General features: G+C 40.3%; 1 protein-coding gene and 1 pseudogene across 1 annotated transcript; both read right to left on the reverse strand.

The window, feature by feature from the left end:
• Positions 1 to 4,478: 4,478 nt before the first annotated feature.
• On the reverse strand, positions 4,479 to 11,630 carry LOC139741392 (protein unc-93 homolog A-like). Its single transcript, XM_071651975.1, has 4 exons — positions 10,689 to 11,630; positions 8,497 to 8,764; positions 6,659 to 6,694; positions 4,479 to 4,657 (listed from the first exon to the last, which is right to left on the reverse strand). Exons 1-4 carry the CDS (start codon positions 11,628 to 11,630, stop codon positions 4,479 to 4,481), a joined length of 1,425 nt encoding a protein of 474 aa, XP_071508076.1.
• Positions 11,631 to 15,514: 3,884 nt separating this feature from the next.
• Positions 15,515 to 18,353, reverse strand: LOC139741393 (protein unc-93 homolog A-like; annotated as a pseudogene).
• Between the last annotated feature and the right edge of the window lie 832 nt (positions 18,354 to 19,185).

Here is a 19,185-nt window from a genome sequence, read left to right on the forward strand (position 1 = left end):
GAATCGATGTATTACGTGTATTTGAATTGTAGCCGCACATGTAAATTAGATAGTTTAATAAGGTGTGCATCAGTGTCCTTATACATGTACACATAAGATATGACTTTGCTGAACGTATGTTTAATATGTATACATGTTGAAGTTGAAGTTAATTGTCTATATGCACGTGTTTACATGGCATAATACAGTGTACATAACCAAAGACACATGCATGAAAAAGGTACCAGGAAATAGCGTGAATGCTAATCATGTCTGATACCTGTCTTATACAAGGTTCTTAAAAGGTAGTATTAAGTAAGATATTATGAATAGCATGAAACATGAACATACTTACAATTATTTACAGTAAAACATTTCAATTGAAAACTTGACATGATAATACATTTCCTGCTATACTTGTAATTAGCGGGTGGGTGTAAAGTGATGTAAACAATAAGAAAGATTATAAAATGGGTTCAAGAATGTAGCCAATAGGAAGCGCTGAAATGAGATACACCTCCTTCCTTTACTTCAGTACAACTGCACTGCCTGTAATCCTATGGTAGATTGCCGATCGTCTGTGCGCGCGGCGGCTCCTTTGATGAATTGCATGCATACGCGTACGCGCTGTCAATCCTGTAAACAACTTCTAGTTCGGGCTGCCGGTGTAGCGGCAGATAGCGTTCCGCGGCGTTTTTTGTTCTAAAACAGTATCCGCCGGCAGATCGTGTCCTAACACTGGCGGATACTGTTCTGAAGCGCAGGTATCGTTAATATCGTTGCTTCTCACTGTGGTTTCTTCTTTTCGCTGCTTCTGCCAATGCGCCCCTGCTTGTTCGCTGCTTCCATTTCGAGTTTCACGTACAATACCTCTATATTTGCTGCTTCCGCCCCTCGCTGCTGCTGTTTCGCTGCCTCCACTTACACTCCAGACCGGTATTCCGTGGTTGATGTGGAGCAGCTAGCTCTGGTCCGCACGTATCTTTTTTTTTTCGTAGCCATGCGAGAAATTATCTTATAAATATTCATTACGCAAGCAGGAAAAGCCTCGATTTTCGTCGAATACGTCTAGTTCTGCGCCGTATCCCTGTGTGTGTGTGTGTGTGTGTGTACGCGTGTACAAATCATTTGGCACTGTAGCTGTCTGCACCAACCGCGATCTGTTTTCTGGAAGTAAGAGTTCTCTTCCGCGGTTTGGGCAATGATGATTGTACCTCCATGGTAGAGCGATGGAGCTTCATACACGTGATACTGATATACGGGTGTGAATTAGTATAAGGCTATGAAGATATTGCTAAATTTGAAAATTTTCACTGACACGTTTAATAGAGGATTATAAATGTACTCCGGGGGGGGGGGGGGGGGGGGGCATTTCATCAACGAGTTCGTCGGAGTTTTCACCGACAAATTTGCTATCAGCCAATCAGACGCAAGGATTTCATTAGCTTTTAACAGTTGTCAGTGTAAATCCTTGCGTCTGATTGGCTGATAGCAAATTTGTCGGTGAAAACCTCCTACGAACTCGTTGATGAAACGCCCTCCAGATGTAAATGACAGGATACAAAGGTCAGGAGGGCAACACATTTTATTGATTTATCGTGGTTTTATTTTTGATATGCACAAAGATCAAAATATGTAGTTCGCGTCAAAATGATGGATGAGTTACATATGCCTTAAGATACTAGGGAAAGCAGCTTTGAATTTTCTTTTAAAGGATACATGAGAACAAGATTGGCATGCAGCTACATGTTCAAATCGTCTTTGTTCGAATGATAAGATGATTTATATTGACAAGATTCTGTTAGTGTCCCATGTATTTTTGCCTTTCATTTTTGTTTTTCTTTATTTTGGTCCTACGTTGCATCCGTGCTCCAGGCTTTACACCGTTCAGAATTTGGGATCTACGTGTAGGTTCCATCATATTTCTTATAGCGTTATACGTCATAGAACCAAACGCACAATGATTGACCGCTATGTTTTACATGCTTACATTAATTTACTGTGCATCAAAGCCCGATTTTATGATTCACTATGTTTTTATTAGTGATGTACATTTCTTCATTGAGAAATATGAAAATAAATTGAATTGAATTGAATTGAATTGAATTGATTAAAAATTACTTGGCATTTGAGACGTAATTCCAGTTTTTAAGTCATACTGATCGATGCAACTATACAATGTGTAAAATTCAAATGCACGTCTAATAGGTTACCCTTCACTAACAATCGATTTCTGGAGTTTAGTGAATGAAGATTTAATAAAGAGTAGAGTCCCATTATTCATTTGTGTGCTCTTTCTTTACTAGAAAAAGACAGTAGCTGTACATTATACCAACAGAATATTTCATCTAACCTTCTAGCTATTATTGCTACTATTGGTAGCAATATGTAGCCACTTGGAACCTAATCCGCGCAGCGCGGAACTCTTTTGACAGTCCCTGACGAAGATCACGTGCACGCGGCAGGTTAAGCAACGCTATTACAACGTAGTAGCCTGTACGTACAAAATCCGCCGCTGTACAGTATCTGCCGTAACTAATCGCGGCAGATTTCAGCCCATGTCGGAACGATAACTGCCGATTGAAACGATAACTGCCGGCGGATACTGTTTTAGAACAAAAAACGCCGCGGAACGCTATCTGCCGCTACACCGGCCGGCCGGCCTGTCTTCCCTTGTGCATAACATATGTGGCGTACGTACGTATACTGTATGTACTATACGTACACTTTGTACAGTACAGTAGACCAAGCGTTATGGGACCGGACGCGTACATGGAGTCACTTTGAAGAGCAAATCCAACGATTTAGCAGGTTAATTCTCACGCCGTTTTCAGAGTATGTTGTCTAGTAGGCCTATATAAGGAGTCTATATCAAGTCTTTAAGGTAAAGGGTGCATATTCTATGTAAAATAAGTAAGTTTTCATGCGGGTGTCCGGAAACCCAACCCCCCATTATACTTATACACACTGTACTGTATGTGCGGGACTTCCGCGAGTGCGACGTGCGTAAAAGTTTGGGACGAACATCTTCGGACGTCTTGACCCACAAAGGTACGTGAAAAACGCTGAAAAATAATGTTAGTTTTCGAATTTTCGACCCATTTTATAAAACAAATGATGCACAGGATTATTTCGTGGCGTTAGTGTAGGCGTATACTCTCGGGTATTTACAATGTAGTGCAACATGCACTCGGCTTCGCCTCGTGCATGTTTCACAATTGTAAATACCCTCGAGTGCACTACGCCTACACTAACGCACTCTATCCTGTGCATCATTAGTATATTATTATTATTATTATTATTATTATTATTATTATTATTATTATATTATATATATATATATATATATATATATATATATATACATATTTACGTATATTTGTCATCAGCCCACTCTCGATGTTTGTAGTATATGATGTACCTATAATTGTATTCGGTATTTTCATGCAGTATGATGTTTATTACTACAGGGCGCCTTTGGAAAGCAGTTTTACGAAACTGAACAGGCCTTACTTTTACCCTGCAATACAAAATAAATAGATAAATAATGATATATAATTATTGATATCTATTTCTCAAATAGTCTCTTAGCCACTGGAGAGTTGTGCCTCTGACTCCAAACAGTGCTAATTCACTGCAAATTATATCATGCATGATTTATTGTATCAAATGCTTTCCAGATATCGATAAACACTCCTTGTGTTATTTTACCTTCGTTCAAGGATTTTGACATCTCATTAGATAAACTAGCAAGAGACAGTTTTGTACTATTGTTTTTTTTTATTATTTACGAAAACCATATGCTGTTCATCATACAACAAATAATTAGTCTCAATGAAATTTAGCAGCCTTTGATTGAATAATTTCTCAGAAACTTTCCCAGTGAGCGGTAAAACAGATATAGCTCGATGATTACTAGGAACATCCTTTTCATCTTTTTGTAAATACACTTGTAGGCTTAATTATTGCAATCTTCATTCCTCCGTAAATTTCAACATCTGCTTTTTGAAAATAATCATGCTGCGTAGGTGTCACATTAGCGGCTGTCCGAGACAGCGGCGTCGAGGAATATGTGCAGCTGCCGTTACCACCAAGAAACTTTGTAGGCCTACATACTCTCCTTCCAGTATTTGCTGTCTCAAGGTCAGAATGTCTCCAGGCTCCCATGTTTCAACAGTATGATTTGCTCATATCATATGTCATCGATGACGTTGTTACCATAACCGATATTGCTTCAAGCATTTATTCGGATCGTCAAAAGTGACAGACAAAAATGGAAGCGTTTGAAGGGATTTCTCACTTGTACATTATCAGCAAATTTATTGCAAGGAAAACGTTCATTTCTGTCTTTTTTTTTTTTAAATCGCTGCTACATAACTCAGGCTTTTCGTCTTTTCTCACAGTCGTAGGTGGAACTACATAAAAGATGCGTATACTTTATTGCGAAGGTTCGCCACGTTTTTGTACTTCTTCTCATCAGGAGGATGAAATACTAGTAGTCAATGATTGGATGGCCGTAAGAGGGCGTACTCCTCCAAGATGTAGCAAACAAGCGAAAATGTTAGTAAGGTCATCAGGCCATACAGTTTGCCTGAGACGCAGACGACGTGTGGAATGGCGAGTACATACGTCAAGGCGAAACCAAGAGCCTGCCATAGACGAAGGTTGGCAAACGCCGCACAGTGGGCCAGAATGAGCTCAAAGTGCGCCAAAATTATATTCCGTGGTTTCTTTTTACCCAAATTTGGTGTCTTAGGGTAATTAGGGGCGTAGAATTGATTGAACATAATTTCAAACTCATATGACGTCACTGTGATGCTGTTTTTTCATTGGCTACCAAATATCTGTCTGTAAATGACGAATAAAGCAATGCAAATCTTAGGCTGTTATTTTTTTCTTTAAAGATTAATTTATCTTTTCACCTTCACTGACACTGCTTATCTACTACCATTGAATACACGATGTTTACATGTCATAGAAAGTGTATAAACATTCGGGTTTCGTTAAAAGAATCGAATTTATGCTGAAAGTTCCATATTACACACGTACTGCAAAATGATACTGTTGTCCGTGTAAACTAGTTAGAATATAAGTTTATGATGTACGCTGTACGTTTGAGTGAATTTATTCACTTTATTCTATAGCAGGACATAAATGCGCTATAAATAAATCAATCTCCGATATAGTTCTTACCTCTCTACTTCATACATAACCTTAGGCCTATGCCATATCAATTCATACAAGCGCAAACACCATTTTGTCTAATTTAAATGGAAGGATAACAAATTGTGAAGTCAGTAATCAGGAAAATGAAAGGTTATGACTTAGCAGCTAAGAATGAGTCTGCTGTGTATGAAAGTTTACTTGGAAAAGCTAAAATAATACGATTTTTTTTAAATGAAAAATTTATCGAAATCACAATCATATGAAATTATAAATTCATCCACGTTCCACAGTGATTTTTTTTTTCTCATCAGTCGTCGGAAGCAAAGTTTTTTTGCTTCCGACAACCCACAAAGTGTATGGGATCACAGTCTGATGAATCCGACTTGTATTGGTCGCCTATCAGGTCAATGTCAGATAATTATGTCAGGCATGATCCGATGAGGCAAGATCGTCCGATGAGGATCACGCGAGCAATGTCTGACATTGACCTGCAATCGGATTCACAAACTGCGATACTATACACTTTGCTGAGCGGCCGGAAAGCAACAGTCTGTGCTTCCAACGAGTAGCCGATGAGAATAAAATCTCTGTGTTTTGGTGTTTAACGGTCTATCTGCATATGTCAAGAGTAGCATCGAAGTACATGTATTTAGGTGTCCATACAATATGTATCGCAGTGGGAATAGCTTTGTTTACAGTAGTGGCTATGACAATTATGGACAATATGGCTACATGGCCTTGGCTATGTGCAATTATGTACTCTTTTATCTTCGGAGGAGGGGTCTTTTAGGTGCCGGACTAGCCCTATACATGTATTTTATAACTCTGTTTGCCTCTTACGTGTTATTCATGTTTCTGTGTCTTTAACGTGCGAGAAAAAAATAAATGAATAAAAAAAAATGCCGCCCTCATGCGGCCCCGTATGATATAACAGCATTCCTAAGCGGCTGCAAGGTCCAAAATAGGCGTAATGTGTCGCGGAAAATCGGCTCTAACACAAAAAGTGGCAAAAGGTGGCAGCCAAATCTGGTATCAGCTTAAAGCTGAGACATCAGGGAATGTGGTGGTAATAGAATTTAGTTGGAAATCCATGGCAATCTAAACTTTTCGTTAGGGTATATTAAAAAGACAAATAATTAGCCTCTTTTCCAGGATATTTAGCGTAAAATGTTCATGAACATTAAGTTTCTTTGCATTTTTATGGCATTCATAACGTAAAATGAACTCTGAGAAACATGTGGGAGAAATTACAGGTTGATATCTCAAAAACTACATGTTGAAATTATTTATTTATTAAAGAGGTTACAATTTGATTTGAAACTCTTAAGATATTGTATTTTGCTACTTCAGGTAGGAAATATACCCCTTTAATGTACATACCTGATTCAAATATTTTAATGATATATTCTTCAAAGCATTACCTCTCAAGAGCGCATGTCAAAAATTAAAAAATCCCAAGTGCCCAAAGTGACTTTTGGCGCACTTTGGTATCTCTCTGGCCCACTGTGCGCCGGCTCCTGTGCATCGGAGAACAGCACTCCAACCATTGCTTTGAAAGAGAGATAAGAATTGATCAGAAATTAGAAACTACCTGTCAGCCATCTCGTCATTAGAAAACAACAAAGTTTATCTAACATACTGGGCAGATTTGAAAGTTGTCGAACTTTGCTGAAGGAGCTGTAATAAAAGATAAGATTAAAATTAAAAAATGCCTTATTTTAAATTTTGTATGTTTTATTTAAAAGAGTACACAAACTTATACTCAACGGCATATAACACATGAAATATGAAGAAAATCTTATATCATGAAATAAATACAGTATACATTGAAGAAAACACAGCTTGGAAATGTTTAAAAAAATAGAGTAGCTTAATAATGACAAGGAAAATGTGAAAAATTAACGAAATTGGAACAAAATTATCACAACATCTAAATGTTCCAAGGTAAAACGACTGTTTGTATGGGTGAAGGTCACGAGTCCGACACCAACGAGTCACACAGCCCACGATTCATGCAGTCCACCTATACCTATTACAAGGTAAGTGAACAAGACCTATGACGAGTTCAATACAGAGTAAAATAGGCCCACGACCTGTTGGCCCAAATTCACGAAGGTGGTACAAATGAAACCATGATTTAAACCATGGACAAAAACAATGAAGCGCAAAGTGTTGCATGGAATATTTCGTTACGAAATCAGTCATTTCGTCGATGAAATGATTATTTTGTAACGAAATGACAACATTTTGTAACTAAATAAACATTTCATCCACGAAATGATAATTTCGTTAACAAAAGGGTCATTTTGTCGACGAAATGACCAATTTCGTAACGAAATATTCCGTGCGACACTTGGCGCTCCATGGTTTTTGTCCATGGTTTCAACCATGGTTTCGTTTGTACCACGTTCGTGAATTCGGGTCATTTGGTCCACCAGCTCGACACTAAGCAAATAAGAGCCATGAACTTGACACTAGACACAAAAGGTCCAAAAGACCGACATTACATCACGTAGTGTCGCCTTGTTCGCCTATGGTGTCGGACTCATGGGCCTTTTTTTTGTGTATAGTGTGAAGCTCATGGGTTGTAGTTGTGGGCTGTATGACTCATGGACCCTTTTTTCAATGTCGAGCCCATGGGCCTATGACTCATAGGTGTGTAGGGCTCGTGGATGACCCCGTTTGTGGTTAGACTTTAATGATTTCGCTTTAAGCAGTGTCGTAAAAAGTGACTGAAAAGTAGTTATGCGGCCAACTAATTTACCCAAATGATCAACATGTACATTCCTTACGCTTGCACTTCTATTTTACATTAACTTTTATGCAGGGATCTGCTATAGTTTTGAAGTCTTATTCCAAAATATATGCTGACGGTTTGTCATAACTATAACTTTCAGTTTGTTTTTGGCAAGTCTATCCGTCAAGGTCCATTGCGTGAAATTGATTGAACTGTAGGCATCTGTGGGTCTTTATGAGAAAAATAGATAACGATGGCATCTGCGACAAAGTGAACTTTGAATGAATCGAATACAGAAGGAAAATTGATAATAAGGAACATAGATAACAGTTGATCTAGGATGTATCCCTGGGCAACTATTTAAGCGAAAGTGCCACTGATCACAATTTCGACCATTTTCTTGTTATTCACGAACTATTTTTAAAACCCATTTTACCTTTGGCTACATTATTGAGGCTGTCTGAAGCTGTCTGAAGTGATATCTCATCATGACATTTCATTATAGTGTTTAAGGTCCAACTCAACCTGAAGAAATGTTACTCCAATGAATTAAAAAAAGTTTCTATAAGCTGAATTACTGTGAACACGGTTGTTGAGAAAGAAGGGACGCTTACATTGCATCTGGGTTTGCAAGGCGGCGTCTCCGACTCCCCATCCCACCGACATCAAGATCAGGTTCCACATGGCCGAGGTGTGCGGGTTCCACACCTCAAAGACGATCATCAGAGCCAAGTGGAGGATGCCGCCAAAGATAAAGATGGCAATGCGACCAGTGTATTTCTCAAGGTGTCCGAAGATGACCGAAGCAAGAGCGTCGGCCCCGCCGTAGCCGATCATGACGTAACCAACCATCCCTGGCCCCTGCGTGCAGCTCACGAACGACTGATAATACATTAGTGTGAGTTACAAGAAAAGCGAGTCGGACAATCAGCTACTAAGTCAAGAACGGTGTTTATCGATAGATAGATATAGATAGAAGGAAAAGAGTTTACAGCGCCATTTAATTCTTAGATTCGTATAATTATATGAAAAGTATACACTCCTTCGTCTTGTTACTGACATAATCACATTATCATTGAGAGGGTAATATTCCCCTGCCTTTTGAAAGATTTAAGTCAGGGGCTCTCTCATCATGCTAGAAAAATTGAAATACGTTAAATGATCTTCATGTTTTCTGTATTTCGTCGGCAAATCCTGACGTCATGAATCAATGTAGTCTTCTTATCCAGCGATGGCGGTGCCAAAACTTGATAATTTGAACCGATTGTCGGATTGTCATGAACCTTCACTGATGTGTTCTTTGATATTTCAACATTCCCTAAATCTACATATTATACTTGTGTTGACGCTTCAATTACCTTGAAAGAGTAATTTCATCCTACAACTTTAATTCTGTGGTTGATACAATGATCTTGAGGGGATGGTACAGTTTGGGTTTAGACAAGGCTTGAGGTTTCCAACTTTTTTGTGACTATTTGTGCGTACGGTGTATGTGTGTTTGGGAAATGAATACAAACCTCTTATGACATATGAAAGAACATGTAATTCCTAGAGGGATTCAGTTTATTTGATGAAAAATGGCTTTGAAATGGCTGAGATATTAAAAAAGCGATCCTAATAAATTGTTTTTGGATATCTCGGTCATTTCAAAACTGATCATACAAAGTTTCATCAAATAAACTTTTGATTCCCCTCAGAATTGTATGCTCTTTCACATTTCATAGAGTGGTTTCTAAACAATAAAGCTGAATTCTCACCTAAACTAGTACTTTACAATCCCTTTAAACGTATTCGCTCCACCATGCCCATGTTCACTGTATTATTATATAGAGCAGAGCAGTAGAACAGTAAAGGTCTCATCGATACTGGAATTGAAAAAGGAAGGTCACGGAAATTTGAATATCACTCCCTTTCGGTGCACCATAAAAGTTATGATAATTATCATCAACTCACAGTAATCCCGATATTTGTGCACAAAAATCATTACAGTTACATTTCTGGTTAATAATTTATCTAATATACATTTATATACCCTGTAATATTTCTTTAATCGAAGGGAACGGAAATGTGTTTACTGTTTGATATCATGTCAAACAGGAAAATGACTGGGCGAGGGTTAATGCGAGGTTTGTTGGGCCATCAGCTATCTCACATCTCTGTTGTCAAATTTTGGAACTGCTAAACTTTTGTCTCTGGTCCAATTTTGTATGTCTTCACACCATTCTGTTTGTTTGGTTTTTATGCAAAGATGTTGTCTTATGTTATCGTTGCTGAATTTCATCTCATCCTGCACAGAACTTTCCGCAAAATATTTCATGTAAAAAATTTTCCCCGTCTTGATCTACGAATTGCGAGGGACTAAATTAGACTATCAGGGCCGGCGCAATTTGCCAGCCGATTTTGGGACACACACTTACAAACTGTAGTCCAAAATGTCTTCCCCTCCATCCTCAAAATGACTCAATGTCCCTGTTCCCTAGGATAGACTTGGCCTCCTTACTATTAAAAAGAGAAGAAAAAAAACCAACCAAACAAACAAATAAACAAACAAACAAAAAACCGTAGCGCCGGCCCTGACTATGATCATGACGATTATTAACCAAAGTATTCTACTGTTAAATAAAATTTAAATATACATGTCGGCCTACTGCTCATATAATATAGTTAGATCGCTGTAATGTATCACATTTAAACAGATATGCAAATACAGTTGAAAAGAGTTTAAAATACGGCTGTGTTCTAATAAAAACGTAGGCCCTACACTCTGTTCCACAAGTTTAATTTCAAGATTTATTTCAAATAATACCTGTGTGAAATCTGCGACAATAAAAGCTTGTTCAGCTCCGTTGTAGATCATGATGGGAATGAGACGCAATAAGTACGGAGATTTCATGAGATGCGTTGTAGATGTCAGGTGATCACACACGTGACTAATTAGGTCGCCATTTTCCTGGTTACTCATCCGTGGGAGTCTGTCCAGGAGGAAAGTCAAGGTAGGAACTGCCAGGAGACCAATTCCTATATAGATGGAGAGGAGAACGGACACCTGTTTGTCTGGAACATGTCCTCCCCCTTTTGGAATGATAATATTAATGCCGCTACCGCAGCTGTCGCGGCCACAGTGATTCATCGTAACGGCAGTCGACGTATCGTGGAGGACAAGTGAAGAGATGAGGTTGCCCCATACCTGAGCTAACCGAAAGAAACAGAAGAAAACGCCATTGAAGCGATTGATTACTGTTTCGGGAACATCGTCCGTCACATGGGCTTGTTGGATGGCTGATGTCGTCATGTACGTACTCGCTGCGGCCCAAAATGGCGACCCAGCGATACCTAGTAAAACTGCAGCAGGAATGAGTGTGTATGCCACTGGGTAGAAATTGGCTGCTGTATACAAGGCGTAGAAGAAACAGCAAACCACAAGCGTCCCCTTTACACTCAAAAGCCGCACAATCAAAGGTGTTATGAAACTAGAAAGGATAAGTCCAAGATACAGTGCAAAGAGTGACGCCACCCCAAGCCCAGAACTATAGTTGAGACTACTTTGTAGATTTGCCAGAGCGCCGAAAGCACTCATTATTAGCATGAATGCAACGGAGACAACTATTAGGTTTTTCCAGTATCGTAGTGGACTAAATAATTGCAGGCAAGGAGGGCTGTTGGTTGAATTTGGCAACGTCCTAAACGACTTGCCAAAATTTGAAGGTCCGTCGCGTCCCAACAGCGACGACTCTTCATCGTTGGCCATCGTAGACTCCGAGACATCGCCGTTGATGTTTTGTGATTCTTCTGACAATACAACTCGACTGTCTAGATTAATGTCATCTGGCCTAGGATTGTATGACATCTTAAGAAAGCCCAAGGTTCAAGTAGACTCGACGTTAGATACTCGACCAGGTACTCCCTGGTACTTCAACTCTGAAAGATTGTCACTTACACTCTTAGAGACTGACGTGTTGGATATATTCAAAATGGTATACATCAGTGCCGTTTCATCCTTTGAATCCCGGACACCATGAATCAAAAGATCACTTGAAAGGTCCCACTAGCGAAGTGGAATCAATCATCACAAAACAATTCTGTTTTGAAAACAAGACAACAATTAATGCGCACAAGATAATATTTTAGGAGTCCAGATATCAGTTTAATGTGCGGTAGTAGTCAATTAGCTGCTCGCACAGACAAGACGTCCAAATCGTTCCCCTACATAGGAATTCCAGCACTGTGGAGCTATAGAGAGACACTCCAAAGTCGGTATGCGATTAATGCAATGCACAAACTGAATGAAAGTCGATGATCCATGCATGAGCAATATGATAATATCCACGCACTTAATGTGTCCTCAGCGCAGTGCCACAACAGTTCATGTCATTTTTTTTTTCATATCCACAAGTACCACAGCTCTAAAGGCCCTTCACACCTTTCCGGGTAAGCCTTTGAATACGTGAGACTTACGATAAACAATTTTTGCTATACCCGAAGGTTCCCGCAGAGGACCTGCATGTTTAGGCCCTGTCGCACCTTTCAGGGCAAGCTACGCGGGCTTTTGCGTGTGGGGATTTTCCAACATGCGGGACATTTATTTTTTATCTATTTATTTATTTATTTATTTTTTGCGGGCAGACAAGGATTTTGGCGAGGTCCGCATGCGTCTTACTTGCTGGACCCGTGCTACTTAAGTTCTACTTACGTGCATTCCGTTTGACCTGCTTGTCAGGCGCATGGGTGTCGCATGAGTGAGGGCTGGCAACTCGATGAAGGAATCCCTCTGAAGGAATTTGATATGGCATAAGTCCCACAAAATGTCATTATTTTGACTGCAGCCGACTCTCAACAAAGAAGCAGAAAGTCAGTGACTGATCCTCAGGTCATTCCACGCCGCCAGAATTGACAAGTTACACGGATATTGGCAGTTTCGACATCGTTCCTTGTTAGTAAAACACCCGTATTCAATGCTCGTAGAATCCCCGCAGATGACACGCACTGCCGGCGCATAAGAATGGATCCACGAACAACTTACGTACTTCAAGTGGGTCAACTGCCTGTTACTTGCGGCAGCTACGGATCTCCTACTGGCGTTCTTCGTGGACGTCTGCGGGCACTCTTCGCAACTCACCGGAAAAAAGTTTTGGTCATGCTCAAAACTTGGCTGCGGGTAGATCGGACTTGCGGCGTGCCATCTCCGGGTAACTACGGGCGAGATACGCGCTAGGTACTGCAAGTCAACCGCAAGTCAACACGCAAGGCTTCCTAAGATACGGTGTGACATTTAAGGCCTTCACCATGGTTAAAACTCGTTCCGGCTGAGTCGCGAGGGTTTGCCCACAGAGGTACACGCAGAACACCAGTAGGAGGTCCTTAGCGACAGCACCTCGCAAGCAACTCCCATGCTGGTAGGTCCTACTTCGCAACTGTAACGCAGGTACTCCGTAGTCCCCGTATGTCGCTCGTAATTGAAAACGGATCCGTTTCGAAGCTCTCACGCAGGTCACACGCAAGTAGCAGGTAAAACGCAAGTGTGAAACTCGCCAACATCCTTGTCCGCCAGCAGGAAAAAAAAACTCCTGCGTGCTAGAAAATCAGTACTCGCAACAAGCCCGCGAGGCTTGCCGGAAAGGTGTGACAGGGCCTTAAGTCTACAGGTACTAGCAGTGCTACAGTTATTACGTATAAAGCTACAGTGTGTGTCGCTGACATGCATTGAATAAAAACTTAATTTGAAGGTCTGTTTTAATCGGTACTCTGCACGTTTGTTATATGCAGGGTACAATCCAGATCTGTTCGAAATATGTAGACCATTTTATTAGCATGTCACAACATACATGTATATAAAATCGTGAAGAGGATCTTGCGGTGGGTGGGGGGGGGGGGGGGGGCAGGGGAGGAAGAACGCAATCATACAGATAATTCTTTTACAATATCTCAATGATAACATTTCTCAAGTACGTATTATAGTAGGCCTAGTTGATAGAACAACTTCTAAGAGTTAGTGAAATCAGTTGGCACTTGGATGTTCGTTCATTCGTATTTAATTTTTGCTTCTCAAATCAAATCAAAATAAATTACATGGGTGTGACAAATCGAAACAAAACATAACCAAATGACAAAGGAGCAATACAAAAGTGCAGTTCAAACTACATACATAACAAAATAATTCTAAAACCTTTATGGTTGCATATGGATACGGAAAAGGCAGTACATTTGATTCCACAATGAAGCAGGAGACAGCATAAGCATGGCTTGACTAGGCTGATGACCTCATTGGGAATATAGCTCAAGTTTGCCTCTCACAAAAGGTAATTTATTATTGTAATTACTACTACAATAGTATGTTTTAGGGGGGGGGGAGAGATGTGAGCGAGTGCTGTGCGTGGGCAGAAGGTGCGTTAAATGTTTGTGTTGGAGCCATATTATGATTAGTCTTCAATATATCAGTACACTAATATTAACGAAATGATGACACTAATTCCCTGCAAACAACTACACATAACAGACACAGAAGTACATTGGACCTATACATGTATTGAAAGTGTTCAATTCTATAACCAGTTCGTCAGCCACACCGACCCCAGTCGTTGTTTGTTTGTTGTTTTTGCACTGGAAATCTAAGCCTATATAGGGCAATAGCACCCTTTAAAATTCATCATCTACACGCATTACCAAAATCATATCAAGACAAAACACAAATACGTTTAGGATACCTTGGCTATCCTTAACCTAAGGATTAAAAAAAAAAACTTTAATGAAATTAAAATTTCGGATGTCGTTGTTATAATAATTTTAAAGTAAGTATTCTTTCAAGGACTAGGTGCAGGTGACGTCATCGCTAGAACAGGTTGGTATTCTCCTTCCAATGCCTGGTATGTTTTAGGTCAAAATCACTTGTATTCAGGTTTCTACATCAAGTCTACATGTTAACATCATGCACCTCATCAATGACGTTAGTCCCATAATCAAATTTTGCTTCATGCATCATAATCGGATCGTCAAAAGTGAAATACAAATAAAAGCGTTTTAAGTGGTTTCTCTATATTATAACCAAAACCCAAAGAGCAATGTGGATTGTGTGAAAGCAGCAACGTGAGTAGAACACATCAATTAACGTTTGCGGAAAATCGAACAATCAACGCAAAAGTATTTTATGTTCAAAGTTTTGGTGTTATATGACTGGATAAGTAGACTACTAGATCTCATGACGTCATGTGTGCACAACAATATAAAGAAAATATACGGAGAATTCCACACACAAAAAACAATTGTTCTGAAAATTACACGTTCCATCAACTTGATACTGACATACATGTAATATGTTAAGGGCAGTAATTATTCCCCCTGCTTTCTGATAGCGGTTCGTAAAGTGCTCTTTAATTACGCTAGAAAATTTAAAGCTAGATGAATTTTCTTTATATTGTTGTGCACCCATGATGTCATACACTAAAGTAGTCTCCTTATCCAGTGGTTCCAACACCAATTTTTTTTAAATTCCTAACTTTTGCATCGATTGTCCAATTTTCCTCAAACTTTCACTGACGTGCTCTACTAATGTTGCTGCTTTCACTTAATTCACATTTCTCTTTCGGTTTTGGTTTCCTTTAATGCTTCTGTCCTGTCATTTTCTGGGGGAAAACTTAGTTAATGATGACAAGACCGCAAGAGGGCGTATTCCTCGAAGATGTAGCAAACGAGAGAAATTGATAAAAATGCCATCAAGCCATGCTGAAACGCAGATAATATGGGGAATGGTAAGGGCGTATGTCACTGCGAAACCAAGGGACTGCCAGAGACGGTAGTTTGCAAACGCCGGCTCCTGTGCATCGGGAAACAGCACTCCAAGAATTGCTGTAATGCAGTGATGAAAGTGAATTACATAAGAAATCAACTGTCAGGCAAATCGTTATTGAAAATATACAGTTTTACATGTAAGCAAATTTTTACGAACACTGAACTATGGCTTTCTATAGTTCAGTAGGTAGAGCACCGGGCTTACAATCCTGAGGTCTCGGGTTCGAATCCCGATGGAATCCCATTTTCTTTGCTCATTTTTCACTGAATAAATCATATTCATTTCTGGTCAGTTTTCTTCTGTTTGCGTTTGCTACATATTCAAAAAGCTGCATTACTTCGGTGATCCCTTGCATTTATCCCCAAGTTGAATTATCCTTCGGGTTTATGCCAGGTTCGTGCGTGTGTGTCACACACAAACACGCTGCTATAGCTTCTGACCATCCGAGCATTGAGAATTTATGGTTTATGGGACAAACACTGAACTATATAAGGCTTTCTATAGCTCAGTCGGTAGAGCACCGGGCTAGCAATCCCGAGGTCTCGGGTTCGACTTCCGATGGAATCCCATTTTCTTTGATCATTTTTTTCACATAAGTTCACATAACAAGATATGTTCACACTTTTAGGCTGATGTCTCAACGAAGTTATGTAACTCTCAAGTTAATTTTAAGGTCTGGGACAGCTCCTTCTGAATTAAAGACAACTGCACTCAATTCCCATGCTCTATGGACCACTGCACCGAGTGTGTGCTGTATAATAGGAACTTCCAAAATACTCGTCTACCATTGGCTATATTCCTGGACCTGTCTCAGACTACGTGATATATTTCTCAGCAAGGATGCTTTATCATACAGAAGAATATTCTTACTCCAACTGACGAACTGCCCACAGGCAAAATAAAATGTTATTTTTCCAAACTGAAATATTGTTATAATACAGCCAACTACTTGCAAGAAGGAAGAGATGCTTACATTGTAACTGAGTTTGCAAGGCGGCGTCTCCGACTCCCCATCCCACCGACATCAAGATCAGGTTCCACATGGCCGAAGTGTACGGGTTCCACACCTCAAAGACGATCATCAGAGCCAAGTGGAGGATGCCGCCAAAGATAAAGATGGCAATGCGACCAGTATACTTCTCTAGCTGTCCGAAGATGACCGAAGCGAGAGCGTCGGCTCCTCCAAAACCGATCATGACGTAACCAACCATCCCTGGTCCTTGCGTACAGCTCACGAACGCCTGATGTACATTGTGAGTTACAAGGAATGTAAATTGGGTGTTCAGCTAAGTCAGAAAGAGTATTCATCGATCAATGGGTAGAGGGAATAACAGTTTGTCGTGACATTATTAAAGATTGTTGCTATGCTTTTGTTTAGCATGTTCTTTAATTGGATAGTAATGATAAAGATAAGATATCTAATTTTTTTTTAACAATATCGTATTACCTGGGACACAATTTTTTCTCCCTTCTTCACTGTTCTCATGCAATATAGATATAGGTCTGGTAAACTTTGCGATTGTGGTATTCCATCTTACAGAAAATAACTTTGAAGTACCATGTAAACTACATTTGTGTCCTTGTTACTCTCGTGCTCGTGATATGTGAAATGCCAATAAAGAGTTCTTATCGTCTAAAATCTACCTTTGTGAAATCTGCGCCAATGAAAGCTTGTTCAGCTCCGTTATAGATCATGATGGGAATAAGGAGTGACAAGAATGGAGATTTCATGAGATGCGTTGTAGATGTCAGGTGATCACACACGTTACTCCTCAGGTCACCAATATCCTGGTTACTCGTCCGTGGGAGTCTGTCCAGGAGGAGAGTCAAGGTAGCAACTGCCAGGAGACCAATTCCAATGTAGATGAAGAGGAGTACGGACACCTGTTTGTCGGCCACCACCCCTCCTCCTGCAGGAATGGTAAAATTGATGCCCCTACCGCAGCTGTCGCGACCACAGTGATACATCGTAATGGCAGTCGACGACGTATCATGGAGGACAAGTGAAGAGATCAGATTACCCCACACCTGAGCTGACTGAAAGAAGCAGAAGAAGATCCCGTTAAAGCGATTAATGATGGTTTCGGGAACGTCACCTGTCACATGAGCTTGTTGGATTGCTGATGTCGTCATATACGTACTCGCTGCGGCCCAAAATGGCGACGCAGCGATACCCAGTAAAACTGCTGCAGGAATGAGCGTGTACACCACTGGGTAGAAATTGGCTGCTGTATACAAGACGTAGAAGAAACAGCAAACTACAAGTGTCCACTTTACCCTTAAAAACCACACGATCAAAGGTGTTATAAAACTTGATAGGATGAGTGCAACATACAGCGCAAAGAGAGACGCCACCCCAAGCCCAGAACTATAGTTGAGACTACTTTGTAAATTTGCCAGAGCTCCGAAGGCACTCATTATTAGCATGAATGCAACGGAGACAACTAGTAGGTTTTTGAAGTATCGTAGTGGACTAAAATATTGCAGGCAAGGTGGGCTGTTGGTTGATTTTGGCAACGTCATAAGCGACTTGCCAAATTTCGACGTTCGGTCGCACCCCAGCAGTGACGAATGTTCATCGTTGGCTATTGCGGACTCAGAGACATCGCTGTTGATGTTTTGTGATTCTTCTTTCAACGCAACACGATCGTCTAAAATAATGTCACCTGGTCTCGGACTGTACGACATGCTTATGATGTAAGTCGACTCGCATTCACTTCGAAGACCTTGTTACTGTGTGAAAACTCTTTACTGACACTCATAGAGACTTGTGCGCGAACAGGAAAAATGTCAATTGAAATTACATTGCATAATGATGATCCACTAGGCAGATTCAAAATGGTATATACGCTAGTAAAGTTTCATCCGCACAGTCGTTTCCAAGCACCGTGAATTTCAAACGAAGAGTTGAAGAGTCTCATTCAGCGTCAATTGTGCCGATTGATCATCACGTCTTTTGAAAACAAAACAATGTGGACGATATGAAATACAATCATGCTAATATACCACCAGTTTATGATGCGCGGTTCTCAAATGACTGCCCGCACAGTAGGCAGAATTACAATACGTCAGGGCGTCCATGTCGCGTTTTCTTTTTATCGGAGTTTCAGTACCGTGAAGTCCCAGGGACATATCCCAATGCCATTGATTAATACAATGTACAAACTGAACGAAAATCGGTGATCCATGCAAGAGCGATTCAAAAGTACTAATGTGTTTGATGACCTCTCAAAGCAGTATATAGCACAATTCATGGAAGCGTTCGAGTGCTCTTTCAAAAGCGTACCATATCAGTACCAGTACCGTGCCAGTTCCAATCACAGCGCTTGAACTCCCAGCGTACCGTACCGTGCCGTACCAAAAGTGAGCCACTTCCCGATGTGATCCGAGAGCGAACATTTTACCGTACCGTACCATGCCACAAAGCGCTTTAATGCAAAATGATCCAAAATAAATCGTAGCGTATGCTCGATTACGTTTAACCACGAATCGCCCAGGTAATTTTGCCAATACTAAACAT

This window comes from Diadema antillarum, unplaced genomic scaffold (assembly GCF_040938485.1).
Source record: "Diadema antillarum isolate AM-2024a unplaced genomic scaffold, OU_Dant_1.0 seq00000927_RagTag, whole genome shotgun sequence".
NCBI lineage: Eukaryota > Metazoa > Echinodermata > Echinoidea > Diadematoida > Diadematidae > Diadema > Diadema antillarum.